We start from the raw sequence: 22551 nt of genomic DNA, 5'->3' as shown, positions 1-22551 counted from the left end.
TGCTAGGACATTATTTTATTACTTTTACTACATTACTATTTTTAGATGGCTGTATTTTATCCCACCCTAAACTCTATTTTTATTTTAGTTATTTTACGTTGCTTTTGTGCCTCTACGGGTAAGTACGACAATATGGATGAATGAAAAACTGATGAAATGGATGAAGTGACACAAACACAGTGAAACGTCCTTGCCTTACGAGGTAGAAACACTGACTTCGTAGCGTGGGCAAATTATGTTATACATGTATGTGTTTGTGGGTGTGTGTGTGTATTTCTAGCAGATGGGGAGGATGGGTGGCACCCTAGCAAAAGCGTTCCTATCTTGAATTATTGAGGAAGACATGCTGTCTAATTCACCAAATATATTTCACATACGTAATGCATTTTTTCATTATGGTGCAGGACGCGTGCCCACCCCTATCGATAGCTGTACACCGAACACCAGCAGAAGGCAAATTGATTTGTTATTGTTAGCATTCGACTTGAAAGATTGTGGAAAATCGCTGACAACGAAAGGCGGCACGTTAGCTTCATCTGTGAACACAACTTTCTACCATTTCCTGTCATAAAAATTCCTCGCGATAATAGAGGCATCCCAACCCCTTGTGTCGATGCTGAGAAAGGGCAAATTTGAGGGTGTTTTCCACGCATCCTCTAACCGGAAAATGCGGAAGAGATTAAAGGTGTTGGTCGGTTCCTTCGGGCGGTTTACTTTCTTTTGTTTGAAACATGTCCACTCCTGAAATGGAGATCTTCGGTATATTTTCGCCAAACACAGGGTGCTGGGTTTAGCACCATTGTTACAAAAGTATCTGTGACGTTTACACCGTAAACAATGCACGCCACTCCCCCTTGCCCCCACCCCCAGTGCGCACAACTATGCCGGCCTTCCCCCACAAGAACGTCGTTCGTCCTCTTCTATTAGATCATCTGATTTTGTAGCAGAACTTCTGGTTTCCAAGGAACAATCTCCCGAATTTTTCAAATCTGACCTGGCAACACTGCCCCGAACACCGATAACGGCAGGGAAGTTGCGCGAACGCTTTGGACGGAAGGTTTTTTTCCTTGTGGTCGAGCTATAGCAGTTTACTCACCAAATCGTAGAAATTCAACACCTCATGGAAAAACACTATACTTTCATTCTCTACTATTAACCCCATAATACACAAATCTTGAACAAATGTTGCTAGTTTTATGAGGGTTTCCTGAGTGTCCCATTTCTTCCCCACGCTTAGAAACAGGGTAGGCAATTGATGCTTTTCCCGAAAAACATCTGTTGTAACCTGAAAGAGAAAACATTGAGGTTATTAAGTACTTTAATCACACTTTTTTAATTACATTCTGTACGGATCACACTGTGGTTACTAGCCTTGAAGTTACCTAATTATCTTTGGTACTTGTAAAGATACTATTCTTTGCTCATTCACTCCCAGATCACTGCTGCTCTTATATTATACATTGTTATTATTTACCCCCTCTCCCCAAAGAAGTATCAGCCTATTTTCAATGCAACTTTGCATGGTAGTAGGAAAGTACCAGTGCTACATACTACATTTTCGATTCACCTTCGTCTACTGTGGTGGTCACAGGAGTGTACCAAATACATTTTTTTAAACAAATTGGATTTTCTTCTTCCTCCATTGACTTTCATTATTGGGAGGTATACTTCTTTTCAGATAAGTGGCATGCCACTTTATGTGAACAAGAGTGTACAATGTACGAAAGTTACAAAAAACAAATGACAGTCACATCTCGGTAAAGAAATGGCAAAACCTTCTATTTTTAACCTTTTTAAAATAAACTTACCTTTACATGTTTTAAACTTTGACTATTCTTGTCTTAACCTCTGAAGAAGCCACATGATGTGGCAAAAGCTTGAATAACTAACAAGCAAGTACATGCTTAAAATGGATTTTAGCTTAGTGAAATTATGGCAGGTGGTGTAAGTTATGCCTTATCTTCTTCTTCTTCTTCCTCTAGTCCCCTTCTGCCATCATAGCGTAGGGTTATCTAAAACCTTTTTACTCTGAAAGTGCGTAACTTGATCTATTTTCCTACATAGGCATTGAGGCACTTATCACACCAGGAGGTAAGTTTTTGTATACTCTCGTCATTCACTTCTGCTGCCAGTCCATTAACAGGATATGCAAATGGCATCCAAGGTTGCTCGGATTGAGCAAGTTGTGCACGAGATTTCATGCACGTTGCACTGTGGTAGTGGTTGTGTGGGCAGTTAAGATGAACCAGAAAATCGAGAATCCTGCCAAATGTGAAGGAGAGCTGTTATTCGGTTTTTGCATAGAAAAACTCATCCTTCTGAAATTCATTGTCAAATCACGGAGGTTTATGGTGATGAAGTGACAAAACAAATCAACAGTGTGACAATGGTGTAGGAAGTTCGAGAAGGATGGGCCAATGCCCATGATGAGGAATGTCCTGGCCAGCCATCTGAGTTGATAGGGTTGTGATCCGTAACGCATGACAATGTTACCAGTCATCTCAACTACTGACCAGTTTGTGCCATGCCTGCTTACTGAGGAACACACATGACTTCTTAACATGATATACAAATGAAGGTGAAGACTTTGTGTCCCGCTGCGTAGCAGGTGGAGAAACCTGGTTGCCTACTCTATGCCCAAGAGCAAACTTCAACCCATGCATGGCATCATCCGCATTCTCCCACCAGACTGAAGAAAGGCAAGGAGACACTCTCCATCCCCTAGACAATAAGCACTGTATTCTGGGACAGATATGAGTTTTATTACCAAGTTTATGCTCCATGGTAAAACCATCAATGCAAATGCATATTGCGGGACAATGCAGCGATTAATTACAGCTATTCAAAATCCCAGGAAAGGCCTCGTCTGATAGTGTGATCATCCTCCATGATAACGCACAGCCGTAAGTTGCCGCACCAACACAAAAGCTACTTCAGAAGTTTCGGTGAGAGGTTTGTAAGCGGTGAGAGGTTTGTGAGCACCTAGCCTACAGCCTCGATCTTGCTCCTAGCAATTATCATATTTTTACAAAATTAAAAGAGTTTTTTGGGAGAAAAACACTTTGGTGACAACGGCAAATGGTAACTGCATTTCTCAATGGACTGGCAGCAGAAGTGTATGACAAGGGTATACGAAAACTTGTCTCCCAGTACAATAAGTGAGCCTCAATGCCATGGGTACCCATGTAAAAATTATCGCAAAGTATGTACTTTCAGAGTAAAAAGATTTTGTTCAACTAACTTCTTTCAATCCTTTTTGTATTACCAAATGAGTACTACTTTCTGGTCATGCTTCGTACATTTATAGTAAATACATAATAGTAACATGCATAGTGTTTAGAGAAAATTGACCACATTCTTACCACATTTTTCAGCAAAGCAGTCAAAGATGAAATGATGAGACATCTTGAAGGAAGAGGAGATGACATAAACATATTGTACAGTTTGTCCAAAATACAATCATACAATTCTGGAAAAAAGAAGAGAAGGTAATAAGGATCTGCAAAAAATAATTTCTGCCACAGGATGATTAATACATTTTCAAAATTAATCTACAAAAATTGTGAATAAAGTATACAAATCTTTTAAGTTATCAGCATATACAGGACTTGAAAATGCAATTGGATTTATTAGATGGATACTACTTTGAACCAATACCAATTCTGATGTAAATATTGTTACCAATTCCGATACACATATTTCATACTTTCTATTTTTGTTATTTTTCTACCTCTTGGGTTAATTGTGACAATGAGGATGATTGATGAACTGATAAAATAGACAATGGGACAAACACAACGATACGTCCATTATGTACCCTGTGTTCAAACTTGGGACCCTGACCACTCCACCATGTAGGCTAGTGGTACTCTATATTTACACAATGCAGCATGTTAAAATCATTCTGAATACAGTCAACTCTCGATACAACGACCTTTCACAGTTCACAGGAAAAGGGTCGTTATTGGAATTTGCAATAATTTTGAGCTTAAAAGGAGCACAAATGGACACAAAGATTCTAGGAGACTGTAACGCTATATATCCTGTTATGCACAGGATGCATGTTGTGAGAAGGAAAATAGAACATGAAAACGTTTTCACAAAAAAGGATTTTAAATAATGTAATTTTCTTTTAATTGTGCACAGTCGTTGCTCTTCCCCAAAATTCTTACAATTCTAGTTCATGAGAAACCCGTTTGATCTGAGACCTACAGAAAGGGAAACAACTTCTCGTTTATTGCAAGCATAACTCGAAGAATCTTGACACTGGTCACACTGGCGCCAGCAAAAATCTGGAGATAATCGGGCAGAATGAATGTTGGATTTTATATGGGCTTACTAGAGAATTGTCTGTTACAGGATTAAATGGTAAGATAAGATCTCTCAGGAGACACAACACAACCTTTCTAGGCACCAAACAAAAAAAGACAAAAAAAAACAACAAAAAAAAAAAAACGAGGCTGTAAATTTCATTCTGGTTCGGCTGTGTAAAATACATCGTAAAAAAAGTCACATTTTCTTTGCTTCAGCCAACTTCATATTCATCCCTCTCTAGGAAGCAGTCCAAAGTCTTCCTCGAATTGCATTGTAATCCAGCCTGAAAAAGGAAACACGCACTTTAAACTGTATATTTAGTCCCGATTAGCCCATCGGCATAAAATGAACTCAAAACAAACATTAAAAAAAGACCTGAATTCTGCAATTATCACATTGCCCTGCACACCAGTGGCTGAGAATGAGATGGGAGGGGAGGGAGTAATTTTTTTATTTGTCCTACGGTTTTTGTTTGTTTTCAAGAATGTATCCAGAACTTGTTGCTTCATTTTAGATGTCAAAGGAAAGGAGGAGGGGTCCACTTACACCTTCTCCTGTAATCAGCCCATTGACACCCACCCCCCTCTCACATTTGCTGACAGGAAATGAGGGAGTAGTCACTCAGCCACGTGACACTATTTTTGGCAAATATTATGACATCGACACAGTTAGGAAAACATATGAAGTGGGAAACGGGAGTTATGACTTGCATAAGATCAAAGTAAACTTTGCGGAAACCTGGATGACAACGCATTAAGTGGGTTGACGATCTTTAGTTGGTCTATGTGGCTTTGAATATCTCTAACAGTTTTTTTCGCTTTTTTAAAAGTGTTACAGGGAACAAAGAACACGTTTTGAGTGAAGGCGGTTACTGGAAGTTTATGACTACAAGGCCAAGAGTAGCTCACTCATGGGAACCTGCTGAACACCCCTCGTGAGTTGTCTGCAGCTCTTAGGTCAAGGAAACAAGTCAAGGTCGATTTAAAATAATATCCAAGAACATTCGATCTTCTCTTCTCGCGTATCCAAGAGCAAGCGAAATCAAAATGGCAAAACAATCCTGGTGTGATGGGTAGATGCTATCGGGTATGGGGTAACATTGGCACGTTTGGGGGAGGGTAGAGCTAAAGTGCAATTGGATATCACTCAAGCATGGTGTGGTGGTCAGAACAGACTCACTTGCGAGCAGTAGAGCACTCGTGAAGGGAATGACTGCAAATAAAATGAGTGCAACAAACATACTTTAAGTCGATTTACTTCAATTTTTCAACATTTTTCCAAATTTTTCACGATTCCCATGAAAATTGTCATTACTTCTAGAGAGTCGTTATATCCGGTGTCGTAGAATCGAGAACCGACTGTAATTATATTTGAATTTATAAGACATGTCAGTCAGCTTTTTCTGAAATCTGTGGGATATTTGAACTACAAAAATGTTTTGGATTATTTTTCAGTAGGGAGAATTTTCTCATTTTCATTTCATTTTCTTATGAAAAATAATCCATTAAATAAAATGAAAACAAAAACAAAAATTTAGTTAGACAACACATGGACTTAGGTGTTCTTTTTGCGCTTTACTCCAACTATAAAGGACCCTCAGATTTCATTCATATACGAATCTTGCTCAGGATAGGGACAGATGGAAGGTCTGTGTTGCTGCAGCCATGAACCTTCGGGTTTAAGAAGGCTAGAGAGTTAAGTTAGTTAGTTAGTTAGTTAGTAGCAGTAGTAGTAGTATCAAAGACGTTATTATTCTCATAAATTACGCAAAAAAGGGTAGAAGTCTGTGCTAAAGCATTTGTTCGGCACAAATTATTTGAAATATTTTTTCAACACCGTAAATTTCACATTAGCTAATAATGGAAATCAAACACACAAACTGTATTTTTGAATGGCAGAAAATGAATGATAAATGCATTCCGAAGATACATGTGTAACTTTCATGTACAACATATGTTTTACATATATGCAACATGGAGAGACATAAAATAGGAAATACATATGCAACAAGCTAACACTAAATTGTGTATGTATTCAAAGCTTATTCAATACAAATATACAATACATATTATTTAAATACATTGCATTACAGAAAAGAAGTAGAATGCAAGCGAAGCGAGCAAGAAGATTTTTAGATCCAATTTTTGCAATTGGAAACAATATTGATTTAATAGGGTGCAAATAATTTCACTGGATGCCATGGCATTCTCTCTTTTACAACTTTTTTTTAGATCATTCGGCACCCATGGCAGACTTCCGCCGCCCCTAGCTACAGCTTTGAACTTGATGAAAACGAGAAAAGCAGATAATGCGAGCGAAGCAAGCATGAAAATTTTACAAAATGTATCTTTATTTGCATAAATTTTTTAATTGAAGGAGGTAATTGCTCCCCTGTGACCCCTGAAGGTGCCCTAGGCCATCAATGTTTGACCCCACAGGGTGCCAAGGCATTCTCTCTTTTACAACTTTTTTTTAGATCATTCGGCACCCATGGCAGACTTCCGCCGCCCCTAGCTACAGCTTTGAACTTGGCGAAAACGAGAAAAGCAGATAAGGTGAGCGAAGCAAGCAAGAAAATTTTACAAAATGTATCTTTATTTGCATAAAATTTGAAATCAAAGGGGTAATTGCTCCTCTGTACCCCCCCCCCTTTGCAGGTGCTCTTGGCCGACAATGTTTGTCCCCCCTTGCTACACTAAAATTGACTTCCATCGAAGGTTGGGGGAGGGGGGAGCAATGAGCCCCTGCCCCCCTGTGGTTGCATCACTGTATAATACAGACATATTTAAGCAATATATGTTTACTTTAGAGATACTTTAGGCTCACTGCCATTGTTAGTCAACCTTATTCTGCACAGTTTGTCTGCTCGACTAACCTTGTATTAATGCGAATAACATCCCTCCCCCCATCCAAACAGATTCTAAAGGCATAAGATGTGGCGTTTCATTTTAACCCTATCGCCGCAATCACACACAGGTAGGTAGAAAAACTGCACATAATAACAAAAACTAAAAATCAATAACAAAAACTAAAAATCAATAACAAGTCAATCAAACGATACAATCGCCCCCTTTTTTGTGGGAATTGGTATAAAATGTTGTCCCCCCAAAAAATTCCCATGATGCAGTCACGTCATGAAACCCCCCCCTGTGGGCACCACCTCCTTCACCCATGATCAAGCAAGTGTGGGCCCTAACTCCACACCCCCTATATGCCTACATGGCATGGTGCAAAGCACAGGGGAGCACTTTACTTTTTTTACAGTAACTGAAATTCGTGCAACTTTTTGAAGACTGCATATTTCTTACCTGTATATGTGCAGAAGTTTATTCTCTCCATAAGTTGGAATATGTATGGACTATAATCAACTCCATTCCACATTGGCAAAAACTGTGCCAGAAACTTAGATACAACTGGAATGCCTTGTTGAATGTAGTTCTGGAGAGAAACTATTTGCCTCAGGAAAGCTTCCTTTTCTTCTCTGGTGACCTTAGGGTCAACTTGATCCAAAAAAGCTAGAAGTTAAAAAAATAACAATTGTACAAAATAGACTGTATATTCTAGAAATGTTGAAAACCTAGAATGTAGCAACATTGATAACTGACCTGACACTTGCTAATAAAATTAATGATATATTCACAACCTCAATCAATGTGTACAGACCAGATGGCTGATGGAATTCATATTAAGTAAGAAAATTTTGTAGTTGAAATTTAATTTTTAATTAATCTATACAGCAATATCTGAATTTTTAAGTTTTCCATGGGATCAAAATGAAAAATTTAAAATGTGAGAAAATTTTATTCCATTTTACTCCACTGAGATGATGAAGAGTGAATATATAATGCAGAAGAATGTACACTCCGTGGAACAAATGTTTTTCAGGAGACCAAGGCAAGAAAACTTAAAGAATGGGAAAATATAAAATTAAAAATAAATATGACCATCAAAATTGAATGTACGAGGAGGTGCCCAAAAAAAAACGGAATTATAATGTTGCGTGAATTACCGATGTAGTTACGGCTTGTGCTGCTAGGTGTCATTAATATGGGATATCTTGCATCAATCTGCAAGTTGGCATTAATCTGTGCTGAGCGGTTCGTTCGTAGTGTTGCATTGTTTGTGGTGTTGCGGCAAGAGTCTGGCAATTTTTGAGTGATTGTTGAGATGGCGGACCACAAGGAGCAAAGGACCTGTGTTAAATTTTGTTTCTTGTTGGGAAAAACGGCTGCTGAGACCGTTGTTATGCTTCGCCAAGCTTTTAATGTAGCTGCTTTGGGAAAGACACAAGTATACGAGTGGTTTTCCCGGTTCAAAGATGGCGACATGTCAACTGAAGACTTGCCAAGGCCTGGCCATCCTTCGACAGACAGAAATGAAGAAAACATTGGAAAAGTTCGAGATGCCATTAATGAAGATCGTCGAAAGACCATCGAGCAAATTTGTGAAGAAGTCTAGTTTTCCTGGAGTACCTGCCAGTGCATTTTAACTGACGATTTGAAGATGAGACAGGCGTCTGCTAATGTGGTTACTGCACCATGGCAACGCCCCAGCCCACACAGCCATGTCAGTGAGACAGTTCTTGGCAAAGAACAACATGGTGCTTGTCCCCCATCCACCGTACTCACCCGATTTAGCACCCTGAGACTTTTTTTTGTTCCCGTGGATGAAGAGGAATGTACCTACAACATATACATGTACGATCAAAATAAAACAAAGTGACAAAATTCAGTTTTTTTTTTTTTTGGTACCTTCTCGTTTAATGCATGAAAATGTAAAATCTGGAAATTTAAAACTGAGGTGACCACAGGGACACTTGGAAGTCTGACAATATCTTTGCTCCTGAGATGAACTTGGAACCCTTTGAAACTTTGAAGCACTTTTTCTCGTAATTCGCTTGATAGTGCAAACTAATACATTGGCATATCAATACCTATAGGGTACCGTAACACCCATCCCAAACTCAGTTTCCCAAGCCGTGTTCTCTTCTTGTAAGTCATGTGAATCAAAGGGTTCTAAACATTCTCGTCATGAAAGCTAATGTTAAATAACCAAAATATTTATAACAATTTTCTTTCTTGCAAAAAAATATTTTTGGTAATACCGTATTTGAGAAAAATAAAGGTTTATATCAACAATCATGCAAGATTGTTAATTATTTGTTACAGTGCCAACCAGTCAAATCAAGTAATTGATACTAGTATATTGAGCTATTAGTTGCAGATCTAGTACTTCCTGGGATATTTATAATGGGCATGAGTGGACAGAAATGGCTCCTGTTTTTTAGTCCCCTAAAATATAGTACCGGTAAGTTTACCTACCAAAAAGTATTTACAATAAATTATATTTTTGTACAATATTACCACAAAGATTGAACAAAGGAAATACTTATTGAACTTACCACCACATAGCTTACTGTATAACACATATGAAAATCTGTCTTGCTCATGGGAATTCAAATGTGCTAGAAGAAAATGACCCTGGTCTGTTCCAAGCAAAGATGTGATTTGGCATGGCAGTTTCAGTGCTGAAAACTTATCCATCAAGTCCTTCAACCTACAAAGGAAATCACATACATAGGAAAAGTTCACAGCAAAAATCTAGCAGCACATCCTGATATTTATATTCAAATGATTCTGCAAAACTCTATGTTTTATTTAGGTTGAGTATTTATTGTTCAAAACTATTAATTGATATTTTCAATAAGCTTTTATAAGCTTCTGGATTCCACCAAGCATGTAGCAAATGTACTTAAGTTCACATAAAGCCGAAGAACATAACATACTGCAATTTTTTGCATGTATTGGACATAGATAGTGGACTAGTTCACCACATTAAGATATCACTAGTACAACTAAAGCCATAGAAGAGCAAATAGTGTACCTAGTCATATCATAAATTCTGTTACAAAGTTTAGACAGGGATGGCAACACTGGTTGGCAAGGTATCCCTGCAATGTTGGATCAAACAACAACCAGTGTTTGGCTGTGGTAGCAGTAAGGTGAATTTCACTGCGAGTTGAATCGAGTGGGGTGTATACGAGAACAGTGTGGCAGTAATCGCACTGCACAAAGTTTGAAAATCACCATCGGGCATTTTCAACACCCTGAAAATGTGTGGTCCATTTTGGAGGGCATGGTCTGTAGGAAGAGGCATCTAAGTCTCAAGTCTCAAGCGTTCTCTTGTGAAGGCAGTGGCGGACTTTCCCCTCGAGACCGTGCGTGCTGTGATCGATGACTGGCCTCAGAGACTGCGGGCCTGTGTGAAGGCCAGAGGTGGCCAATTTGAACAGTGATTGGAGCTCTGTGTTGGCACGACCTGTACCTTTGTAACATCCATATATTAATACATTAGCTTGCTCACTGTGCTTGTAGTTCATTATTAATTTTGTCACAGAAATTATATGACTAAGTAGTAGATGAACAAGTATCCAACATCACACCATGGCAAAATCGCATTCATGCTTCAACACTAACGCTGAAGCATACAATACAAGGACATAAATCGTTTCACAAAAAACTAATAGAATTGTGAGTAACATAAGTGCATGTTTCATGATTCAAAATAACAATACAGCATAGCGTCATGAAACCTTAGGATAGGTCCACCAAATGAGAACCTATGCATTTTCTTTATAAAGGGTGTACATATCACGAAGCAGATAAACAAAACCCTTGTAGAGAAACATGTATTTGATTTTGCATAACTGGATGACATATCTTAATACTGAATTAAAAAACAAAAACTTCTTACATCATGTGCCGGAACAATAATAGTTAAATTTGACTTATGTTGTAGCCAGAGAAGTAAAAGAAACTGCATGAAACACATTAAAAACTTAGGTCCAAGCTTTCAACATCCTCTCCCTCTGGGTGATCAGAAGGGAGGAAAAAGTTGGGAAGGTTTGGGAGTTTGATGGTATTTGCTTGATGTTTGGCTTAATTTGCCACCAGGTGTCCTAGTGATTGCTCATTGTGTGCGGGTCAATGTTGGATTCTCAAGCTACTTTTGCTTTTATTGTGGTATACCAAGTTAAATGCACGTTTCCACAAATGTTGTCATTTGATTATTTTTCATATTTTGGGAAATGAGAGACGAGGTAACAGTGCAGCAAGTTCCAATGAAAATGGTGGCAGTCAGGCCCATAGCTAGAATTGATCTTGGGGGGGGGGGGGGTTCACGGGTTATCAGGAGTGGGCTATTTAAAAAAAATTAACAGTATTAATTGAAGGTAAATTATGTTATTGGGGGTTATTATGTTTTATAAAATTTTATAAATATCACACGAATACTACATTTTTCTACATCTTCTAAAACATCTCTTGAAGTGTTAATTCGTACCATACCCTGTTCGATTGAGAAATATTGACCCTGGCAGACCTTGTCAGCTCCTTGCTCAGAAATGTGTAGGATAAGCTTTCTACAGGAAATGGTAAGAACACTGGCCTTTGGCAAGAGGTGACGAGAGGCCAAGCGAGGGTTTATATACGTGCGCATGAGAGCGACACGAGGTCTTTTAATCTGGAATCATCGGAGAAGCAGGAGCTACTGGTCTTATTTCTAAACCGAACAGGGTAAGCTAGTCTACACCCATTCTGCCATTTGCATTGCTCACTTCAGTCTAGAAACGAATCATGAGTCTATTTTAATGAATAGTTAGATATTTGTACCTGCCAGTTCAGGGCTGTCTCTACCATCAACTAGTACTAATAGTACATCCCTATTTAAGATCCCCGCGTTCAGAGGAACGCTACGTGGTGGATTTGCTGGGGCTTCTCATGCATTTTTTCGGAAATGCGATGAGAAAATAGAACGCTACGTGGTTTGAGATGCGTGGGCTTTTCATCCATTTTTACGGAAATGTGATGAAAAATTTGAGCAACGTGGTTCTTTTGGAAATGAAAAGCGTCATGCCTTGTTTTCCTAAACAGACATGAAAATTGAAAGGGTAGGCATCGTAGTGGAGTTGCGGAATTTTTTCATTTATTTCACTCTGAAATAAATGAAAATTGAAATTTGTTAAATAGTGACATGTCAGAATTGTTTTTTTCTTCGCGAATCTTTATTTTTGGGGAAAGCTGCGTAGCACGCAGTTTTAATGTTAATGATGGTTAATGTCGATACTCAGCTTTAATTCAGTCCTTACCCACCACACCCACCCAATAGGCTAATCACCCGCTGCATTAAAGCACATTACAATGCGGAGGAAATGAAAATAGAATGTTTTCTTTGGTAGCCACGGGCAATGAGGCAACAGCTCTGCGCCCTTGCTTCGTCGCGGTTTTCCACGTCGGTGCGATGTGGCATAAGGTACGTCCGTCATTCCGCGCGCCGGAAGGTTCGATGTCGGACATTAGAGAGTCATATTCCGCCCCTAATTTGGCCAGCCCGGGCACGTCTACCGACGAGCCCTTGTCATTCCGCTCCTAGTAACGCCGTGGTTCGCTCGAACCCGGTACCTTCGGTCAGGCCCTGATGGCTATGACAGAACTACCACCTGGGAAATTATCATCAATTCCCAGGATTTTATCTAAATTTTGAAAGTGGCATTTGATTTTGATGACCCTTGTCCTTGCAGTAGTCTCTTGAAATACAATTTGGTAATTTTTTTTACATGCATTTGGTGCGTGACTTATGATAGTTCGGCTATAAACGATACGACTCAATCACATCACACCATGGTGTGTGTACTTAGTGGGTCACAGCAGAGAGTATTGCTGAAGTCAATTGTGTTTTTAATTAATTAAAGTCCTTTAAAGTTTCAATTTCATATATATTTTTAAAACAGACCGTAACTTGTTAATGATCCGAAAAGTAACGCCGTTTGTGTTTATGTGTTTTAAGTTAAACTGTTAAAGATTATCGCAAGGAGGATATTTAATTGTATCACGTATAGTTTTGAAATGCACAAGGATCAGTGGTCGACTCACTCGTAATTTAAAATGACTGAAATCTCCTCGCCCCGAAGATGGGAGCCTTGGTACTAATAATTGTAGTGCAAATTGATAAGGAGATAGTCGAGAGAATACACGAGTCAGTCGCAGAGCATTTTTATTTTTACCTTGTTTAAGGAATATTTCTTTTACTAAAGTAAAGTTAATATGTGAAAAAACGAAACGCTAATTATATTTCTAGGAATAGAGGAGCAATTATATGTCCGCTACTATACGCTGGCGTAAGTAGTAAGAGTGACGCTACCATTCGGTTAGAGTATAACCCGCTCGTTGATTCAATGTTCTAGCTAAGGATTAATTAATAATAGGTGTTTTAGTTGTACGCGCAGAAATACTGGTAGTGAAATATAAAAGAGTGCGCAAGTGTTTATATATATATGTTTTAAGGAATAGAGGAGCAATGATGTCCGCTACTAAAGGTAGTAAGTGTGACGCTCCCTTCCATTAGTTTTAAGGTTATGTCTTCCCCTACGAATTAATTGTGTACACAGAGGTACCCGTACCCGACACTGTCATTGTAGCGCAATGACATAAGAATGACTTAGTCTGCATGACTTTTAGTTTGTTAAAACACCATAGTTAGGCGTAAGCCAACTTGTAATGAAAAGTAGAACGAGACGTAAGCGGTATTCAAGGCGTGGAGTATTTCACATATTAACGAGATTTTTTTGTTATTATCCATATATTTATTGTCTCTCTCAGCTATTTATTAAAGGATAGCTTAATATTCCTCCTTTTGCGTTATCTAGCTTTGAATTTTAAATACCTTAAATTTCATGTGTATTTATATTATGATATTTATATTTCAAGTTACGGCATTCCTTAATGTTTAAATAAACACTCTTCAGCATTATTCAACAGATTTCGTGTGGTTATTTAATCGCATCGCAAATCACTAAATCACTAAATAGCGATAAAAGTTAAAAAGGTTGTTTAAATTAAGGCAAATCTGGTTGTCATTTTTTTCATTAAATAACGATGAAGTATTGCGAATAGTGTAATCAATCAAGCCCTCCCCTTAGGTATAATCACGTTTACATTCCGTCAGCTTACGATAGGTTTAAACACGCAAGTTTAATCTCTGCACCGAAAGCACGATTCATTCGTTGTTTTCCTTTTGTTCCTTCGAACTCAGGATATGTGCAGTCGCAAGACTCAAGTCCAGGATTTTCCTCCCATGTAAGTCGCCAGATTTCCGTGCGGAAATTTTCACATTCGAGTTAGCAGAAGAAACATATCTTATTTCAGTCTCGGAGAGAGAGAATTTGATGACACCTTTCTTTGTTGTAGATGAACTTTACACTCAGCTGGCGTTGACACTGAAATTCCTAGCTTCCCAAAGAGGTGAGAATAAGAGTCTCTTCAAGGGTGCTTATTTATGCGTTTTTCTCGTTCCTTCAGAATTTTCAAAAGTTTCCCGAAAGAAATTTAATTACTTCTTACAGATTAATTTCATGTTAATCTTCGTAAAGTAGGTAATAGCGAGTAATTGTGCTTATATTTTAATCTCCCACACGTCATAGACTTTAGTTGAAGTAATATCATACAAAATCCTATACTTTTCTCCCGGCCCGGCGTCATGATGTTCATTTACGGTTCCGTTTCAATTTTTTTTCCTAAGGCGACCATAAAAAGTAGTTTTGTTTACCTTATTAGGCTAAAAACTCAAAAGAGTGGATTTAGACGCCTACAGTTGTCATGGGTCAAGTGTAATCTCTTACGCGACGAGCATTTATGCTAAGTGACGAAGAAAATCCACGGCGGGTTATAGCATTATTATTATTCCTCTTTTCTGTTTAACGCAATGCCTTATATATATTTTTTTTTCCCTTTATTCTCAGAACCGTAAATTTACTTCACAGATAGCCAAGAAATGTTTTCTAAATCAATAACCCAGTTTAGTTTCAGTTTTGAATTTACTGTTATCCTATTAATAATTTGGAACTTCATTTTAACTGTTTATTTATGCTATACGTCAGGCGTATGCAAGCGCAAACCAACCTTGACTAGTGAGCGTTAACAGTGCGTCACTATGTCGCCTTGATTTATTCATCCATTTTATTATGTACCTTTCGTAATTAATGATTTTAACGTCATTGGAGCCCTGTCATTTACTCTTTTATTTTACTTGTGGCTAGGTCCGTTTTAACAGCTGTGACGTTACCAAATTTTGGGTTAATTATTTTTTTTCCGTCAGTTCCTCATTTTTACAATGCTTTGACACTTCTGACATGATATTAATGGATTTCGTCGGGTTATTTTTCTGATACCAGGGGATATATTTTATACCATCTACATATTACTTTTATGTATTTATCAATATTTAATTCTAGATATTTTCGTTTATTTCATTGTATATTGACCATGTCCCAACACAGGGCATTTAGTGATATATCATAACTTTAGTTTTATATTGCACATTATTTTATATTTTGGGAGAAGCCAGGGGCTATATATATAATTTAGTCAATATATACATATATTACTTTTGATGAAGTCATATTTTCATTTTAATGGTGTTCCAGTGTTAAGGCATCAAATGACATTGTCTGCCTTTTATTTATTTAGCCTTCATTCAACCTTTGTTTTTTTAATTTATATCACTTATTGGGCAGTTTATTTTATTTTAGTTTACTTATCTTTACTCATGATTTTCACTTGCCTATAGAAGACTATTACTTTACACATTTTTTTATATATTTTCAATATTGAATGACTGAGAGCAATGTAGTTTTTCCCATGTCCAACCTGTTTCCTCCCCTGTTCGGGAATTCCACGAGTTCAAGGAATTTCGGTAGTCCAGCGATTTTTTTGAGGCCGGAAGAAGAACGCATTCCTGAAGGCTTTGGAGCTCACCAGCCTCCTTTGGTTTTCAGCGGTGTATGTCACGTAGCAGCACCGAAAATCCTATTCCAAGTGACATCCCAGGATCGGAACAGCGTCAGAAACATCAGAAGAAATGTCATCTTACAGAGCAAACCCCCCCCCCCCCCCACGACTCTAACCCCCCTTAAGAAGAAGCATGAACATCTTTCATGTACATCGTCCCCTTTTGCTCTGTAAGGCCAGGCAGTGTATTTCACCACATATTGGAACTTTCCGGGTACAGTCAACGACCCAAATGTGTTGAGACCCACCCCTGTGGATCAGCAATCTGCCAGGCCACCTGTGAACAGTTTCATCCTATCAGTGGCCATATTTACTGTTCCCCTTCTTGGAGTGTTCGCAGCATGGTACACCTTCCGTTTTCACATGCAACCAGCGTACGAAATGTGTCGCCATTCGATGTGTGCCGGAAATATGCAATGGCGTCTGCTGTGAACTTTCGGGGGCCTATCATAAATACCCCCCAGGGTTCGCCATTAGACAACGCATATTTTGGGGCTTGGAAACGCTACTTGGAGTGGCTTCCATGGACTACCCTGTGTTCGCCCGCCCCACGGCCAACGTCTTTTCATCTGACCTGTACTGAACAGTATTCTTGAACTTTCCAAACCGGGATTCGAATCCGGTCCCCCAGTGCAATTGTGATCGGTCAAGGACCGTGTATGTCCCGGAACAGTGCTTCGTACCCCAGGACTCCGGGGTTTGAGTGTATTTGGATTGCCCTGCCTTTTGATTTCTCAGGTCATAGTGTGCACACATAGTGTTCTACGAATGTCAGTGAAAACATCATCTTCAAATATTTTTTTTTAATCTTCGTGTGGTTGTGTGCAGTCCAGTGGAGCTTGGTGTTTACCATGGTCTTTTTGCTCTCGCCTCGAACTGTCATCCTGATGAGGCGGAAGATTGCGAGCATGCGGCCTTAAGGTTTCTCACGGATTAAGTTCGGTGCTTAGTTAGCACTTGTTCAGAAGACATTCGCATGTCTCGCATCACGATGCAGTGTGTTGAACTTTCCGCTGACTCCACGGACCTGCGAACAACACTTTATATCGCATGTGGACCAACCGTCAGCATTGTTGATTACGAAAGACTCTTCCAGCATGTGGCTAATGAAAACAAAAGACTTTCTTTCAGCATTCAAGCTTGAGCTTAATTCTGTTCCATTTAATTTTCGGTGAAGGGTCTCCGACATTTTTTTATTATTTTATTTTATGTAACCTATTTTTTTTCATGTAATAAACAAAAACCTTTTAAATTTTGGTGAATGGCAGAAGGTTCAATTTAAACTTTAACGATTACAATTTCAATTTTGGGAAATTGTCTCGCAAGAGGGAGTGTCGTACCATACCCTGTTCGATTGAGAAATATTCACCCTGGCAGACTTTGTCAGCTCCTTGCTCAGAAATGTGTAGGATAAGCTTTCTACAGGAAATGGTAAGAACACTGGCCTTTGGCAAGAGGTGACGAGAGGCCAAGCGAGGGTTTATATACGTGCGCATGAGAGCGACACGAGGTCTTTTAATCTGGAATCATCGGAGAAGCAGGAGCTACTGGTCTTATTTCTAAACCGAACAGGGTAAGCTAGTCTACACCCATTCTGCCATTTGCATTGCTCACTTCAGTCTAGAAACGAATCATGAGTCTATTTTAATGAATAGTTAGATATTTGTACCTGCCCGTTCAGGGCTGTCTCTACCATCAACTAGTACTAATAGTACATCCCTATTTAAGATCCCCGCGTTCAGAGGAACGCTACGAATTGACTGATACTGAAATCATCCCTTACACACTCCGTACTTCTTTAGATGATACAGATATTTATATCACACACAAAAATTGCACATATTCAATCACAGTACCTACAGTACATTTCACGCCCGGCCGAAGCAATGACACTCCCCTTCGTTCCCAAATTTTGAGAGCTGTTGACCTTTGATGAAGATGTGAAGGGAATTTTCATGATGACATCAAAGTCACAGATTTCTGTCTAAATGGGAGGTCGCAACAGGGATAGTGAAGGTACAGATAAAGAAGGTCCTCCATGAAAGAACTTACTAAATACTTGCAGCTACTTAACTTCAGCTCATAAACAAGATGAGTGAATGTAATAGTTGCTGTTCATGTTCTGTGAATTTATGCTTAAAGTTGTGAGCTGTCTACATTATCACTCATCATTGCAAACAAATTACACAAAATAGTTTTACCTAATGTCAAGTGAGGCAGTGCCTGAGGGGGACTGATGGCAGTTCCGGGGGGGGGGCTGACGGCAGTTCCGGGGGGGGGGGGTGCTATGGGTTGTGTGGCAGTGGCCAACAAAATTAATAGAACACAAAACAGCTGTGGTGGTCTAGTCGGTAAGGCATCTGACTGCCATGCAGGAAACCTGGGTTTGGTGATCTAAGATCAGATTTTTTCCAGCCTTGTACCCACATAAAAGTGGCTCTGGGGCTCACCCTGCCTCAAATCGATGGGTACCTGGGGGGGGGGGGGGAGTAAAGGTGGCCGAAGTGAGGTGCTGATCACATCAACTCCAAAATGGCCTAGATTGAGAATGTGCGGGCCTTACCCCAACATCTCCTAAATATGTCTTCATGGCACAGTGCTATATCCACGGGGAACTATACCTTTACTATGGAAAAATAAGTACTAAGTTTCTCTGTATTTAGATTATTCTTGTTTGATCCTATTCTCCCTAAAAGCCTCTTTCCACCTTGTTTTTAGCATACATAATTTACCACTTTTCCAGTAAAGAACGTTTTTTTCTCAATAACTGTTTGGAAAAACAGGATGTGTGTTCACCTTTTTCAATATATCTGAAATGTTCAGAGGTTCTCCCTTTAATTGGCCTTTTGTTTTGGCCAGTGTATTGTCTATTGCTAGATGCATATTTAGTTATTGACGAAAACACGAAATGTGAAATAACACCATGTAATGTTGATTTCTCATGTGTTTGAAAGGTATGAGGTGTATTTTGCTACCACGTTTTGTCACGAAATGAACTCTTAACACGAAAATTAAGGTTTATTTACTTCTCACGTCTTAATTATCCTGCGAGTTATGCAAATCACAGGAAATTAATTAATTCTGCTGTAAATACATATTTGATAAGCAAGAATTGACTCCTTGACACAAGAATAAACTTCATCCTCTGATATTAGCGGAGAAATATTAACTTTGTGTAGTAAGTATAGTTTATACATTAAATTTAGGTTTTTATTCACCATTTTAACATCGAAATGCTATTTTATATACCACTTTTGATCCCAAATATGCCCCCTTTTTATACTGAAATCTTGATATTTTATTCACCATAAATATGTGGCTCTATCTATTGCAACTGCAATCATAAATTAACAATTTAATATGTTGATAAAATGTGCCAAGTGTGACTTTTGTATCTATATTTTTCTTATTGTATGTCATTTTTCTGTCTCTTTAGGCTAATTATGATTATAAGGACGAATTATGTTTGTATGTTTTCCTTCATCAATTCCATCTAAAACATCCATGCTCAGCCAGTTGATCACTGCACATGTTTGGTCATCAAGATTGCTTCATATGTGAAATACTGGGTGAGTCTGTTAAAAGAGGCCCCATGGAAAATGTGTTCCTTGCATGTAGGCAACCCTGGTACACCGAAGAGAAGAGCAGGGTAGAGAACATTCCAGGATATCGGTGCCAAGCAGTTTCGACAACTTGACATAGAGGGAGATTGAAAAGAGTGTCCAGTAGAGACCTGGAGACAGGCAGCATGCAGGTCAGTTGAGTGCAGTTGAGCAGCGAGGAAAGTTTGTGAGTGTGGTTCGGTGGATCGGCATGGTGTTAACGGTGCAGCAGCATATCTTTATTGTCGAGACGTATGCACGCCTCGGTTCTTGGAAACAGTGTGCAGATTTGTTTACAACAGATTTCACGGTGAATGGAGTTCCAGAGAAGGTCCCAACCAAATCAGTAATGCAAAAACTGATTGCAAAATGGCGGGAAACCGGATTCGTGCTGAATAGGCCAAAAGTGCATCTAAAGACTGTCCGCACTGAGGCAAAGGTGAGGGACGCAGAGCAGCTAATGATACGCAGTCCACGAAAATCATCTCGTTGTTTGGCACAACAGTTGCAGGTGTCCCAGTCAACCGCTATGGGGATCCTGAAGCAGGACTTGAACTTGCAGGCATTCAAAGTTACCGTGATGCATCAGGTGCGGGATATGGACAAGGCAGCTTCATTTCCAATGAAGCATGGTTCGATCTGTCAGGCTACATAAACTCCCAGAACACGTGACACTGGTCAGGTGACAATCCACACGGGTTCATGGAGGTTCCACTGCACGCCCAGAAACTCTGTGCCTGGTGTGCCATGTCGTCACGCCGCATCATCCCAGTGTTCTTCATGAGACTGTGAACTCTGTTTTGTTCCATCCGTAACATATTCAACGTGTTTGTTGAACAACTGGCTGAGGCTGAACGAGGGAACGCTTACTTTCAGCAGGATGGAGCCACAGCGCATACAGCATGTGCAACGATCACGCACATTGAGTCAGTGTTCCCACCTGATCGCCTCATCAGCCGTGGCATGAACCAACCTTGACCAACTCGTTCTCCAGATTTATCACCCTGTGATTTATTCTTGTGGGAAGCTCTAAAGAGACAGGCGTATAGCAACAACCCTCACACACTCGAACTCCAGAACAACATTATCACAGCTATCCAGGCCATCCCACAGGATGTCCTCGCCCGTACTTTTCAGAACATGTGGTATTGTCTGCACACGTGCCTCGAGGTCAACGGAGAACATTTCCAGCACCTCCTCTAGGTAGGTTGTTGTCACACTGTACTGTATTTACAGATGAGATATTTCATTAATTTACGTTGATGTCAAGTTGTCTAAACTGCTTGGCACAGATATCCTGGACTGTTCTCTACCCTGCTCTTCTCTTCGGTGTGCCAGGGTTGCCTACATGCAAGGAGCACATTTTCCACGGGGCCTCTTTTAACAGACTCACCCAGTATAATCAGTACCACAAAGCTTTGTGGACATCTGTATGATACTGCCTTCCTTTCGTGGTTTCAATCATCAACATGATGATCTTGATCAGGGGGCCTCAAGAAGCACAAGCATTGAACAATGTTTTAAGTGACATTATGATCCTGTATGTAGTATTTATTGCATTGTAGTCAGTATATTGTATTTTCCTTTTTTTACATCACTTTTCTGTCCCTCCCTTTAAGCTAATCATGGCAATGAGGATGAATGATGATCATATGAAATTCATGAAAGCACACTCACAAAGGAATGCCCCTGTGGGGGATTTGAACCTGATTGAAATCATGAATCCAGCATTGAGCATGCTTGACCACTTGACCTGCTTCATTACTACAATGAAGGATATTCAAGAAAAACGTTGATGGAATATACAATGTAATATGATCCAGCTATTTTTAATTAACACAAAAAATGAACAAAGTTCAAAATAAACGAACCTGTGAAACTGATACACAGGGTAATACTTTTCCTTTCTGTACAATGTTGACTGAAACTGTATGTATTCAATTCCTGGAATAAGGTCTGTTTGTATCCTTCTTGCCTGCAAAATAATAGATATCCTTTTCATATTATTATGTACAGAATGTACACACATACAAAAAGAAAAGAAAGAAAAGAAAAGAAAAGGAAAGGAAAGGAAAGGAAAGGAAAGGATAGGAGAGAGAGAGAGAGAGAGAGAGAGAGAGAGAGAGAGAGAGAGAGAAGATCACCAATTAAGGCATTTTAAAAACAGTATGAATGAATAACAAGGTAGTTTCATAATAATAATAATAATAATAATACGTGGGCTATCCAGACAGTAACTTACATTTTGGTGGAGTGGTGTGAGGGGCGAGGCTAATGCCACCATCTTGGTGTCATAGAACGTTCCCACACTCAGTATGCATGCAGCTGTTGTAGCATGCAGTTCATGTTGCTTCTGCTGTGTTCACTGTAAATGTTTAAAATGTGTGCTGCAATCAAAAATCCCGCAAGTTGTGAAGTGATTAGATTTTTGTTGACGAAAAACAACAAACCTGAAATTCATCGGCAACTTTGTGAAGTGTACAGAAACGACGTAATGAGTGAAGGCGGAGTGAGTCAGTGGTGCAATATGTTTAAAAGTGGCCGCACTAATGTGCACGATGTAGAGTGAAGTGGCCGACCGAGCATTGTGACTGATGAACTGGTGGTGAAAATCATAGCAAAGATTCATGAAAACCGCCGCTTCACAATTACGGAGCTCTCGCTTGAGTTTCCTCAAATTTCATGAAGTTTGTTGCATGAGATTGTGACGCAAAAGCTAGGCTACCATAAGTTTTGTGCAATATGGGTACAGAAATTCTGAGCTTCAACGACGACGCGGAACTGAAGGCAGG

General features: G+C 39.3%; 1 protein-coding gene across 2 annotated transcripts in view; it reads right to left on the bottom strand.

The window, feature by feature from the left end:
* LOC145988396 (centromere protein I-like) overlaps positions 1-22551 on the bottom strand; it is an 86788-nt gene that overhangs the window by 23481 nt on the left and 40756 nt on the right. For both annotated transcript variants that reach the window (XM_083123279.1, XM_083123278.1), the window contains 5 exons: positions 21631-21734; positions 9716-9870; positions 7623-7829; positions 3363-3469; positions 1097-1285 (listed from right to left, as the gene is read on the bottom strand). In XM_083123279.1, coding sequence (XP_082979405.1) covers positions 1097-1285; positions 3363-3469; positions 7623-7829; positions 9716-9870; positions 21631-21734 — 762 coding nt within the window. The remainder of the gene's footprint in view (positions 1-1096; positions 1286-3362; positions 3470-7622; positions 7830-9715; positions 9871-21630; positions 21735-22551) is intronic.

This window comes from Lepisma saccharinum, chromosome 5 (genome assembly GCF_977018435.1).
Source record: "Lepisma saccharinum chromosome 5, izLepSacc3.1, whole genome shotgun sequence".
In the NCBI taxonomy this organism is placed as follows: domain Eukaryota; kingdom Metazoa; phylum Arthropoda; class Insecta; order Zygentoma; family Lepismatidae; genus Lepisma; species Lepisma saccharinum.
Note: the sequence above shows the minus strand (reverse complement) of the source record. Positions and strands in the feature narration are given on the sequence as shown.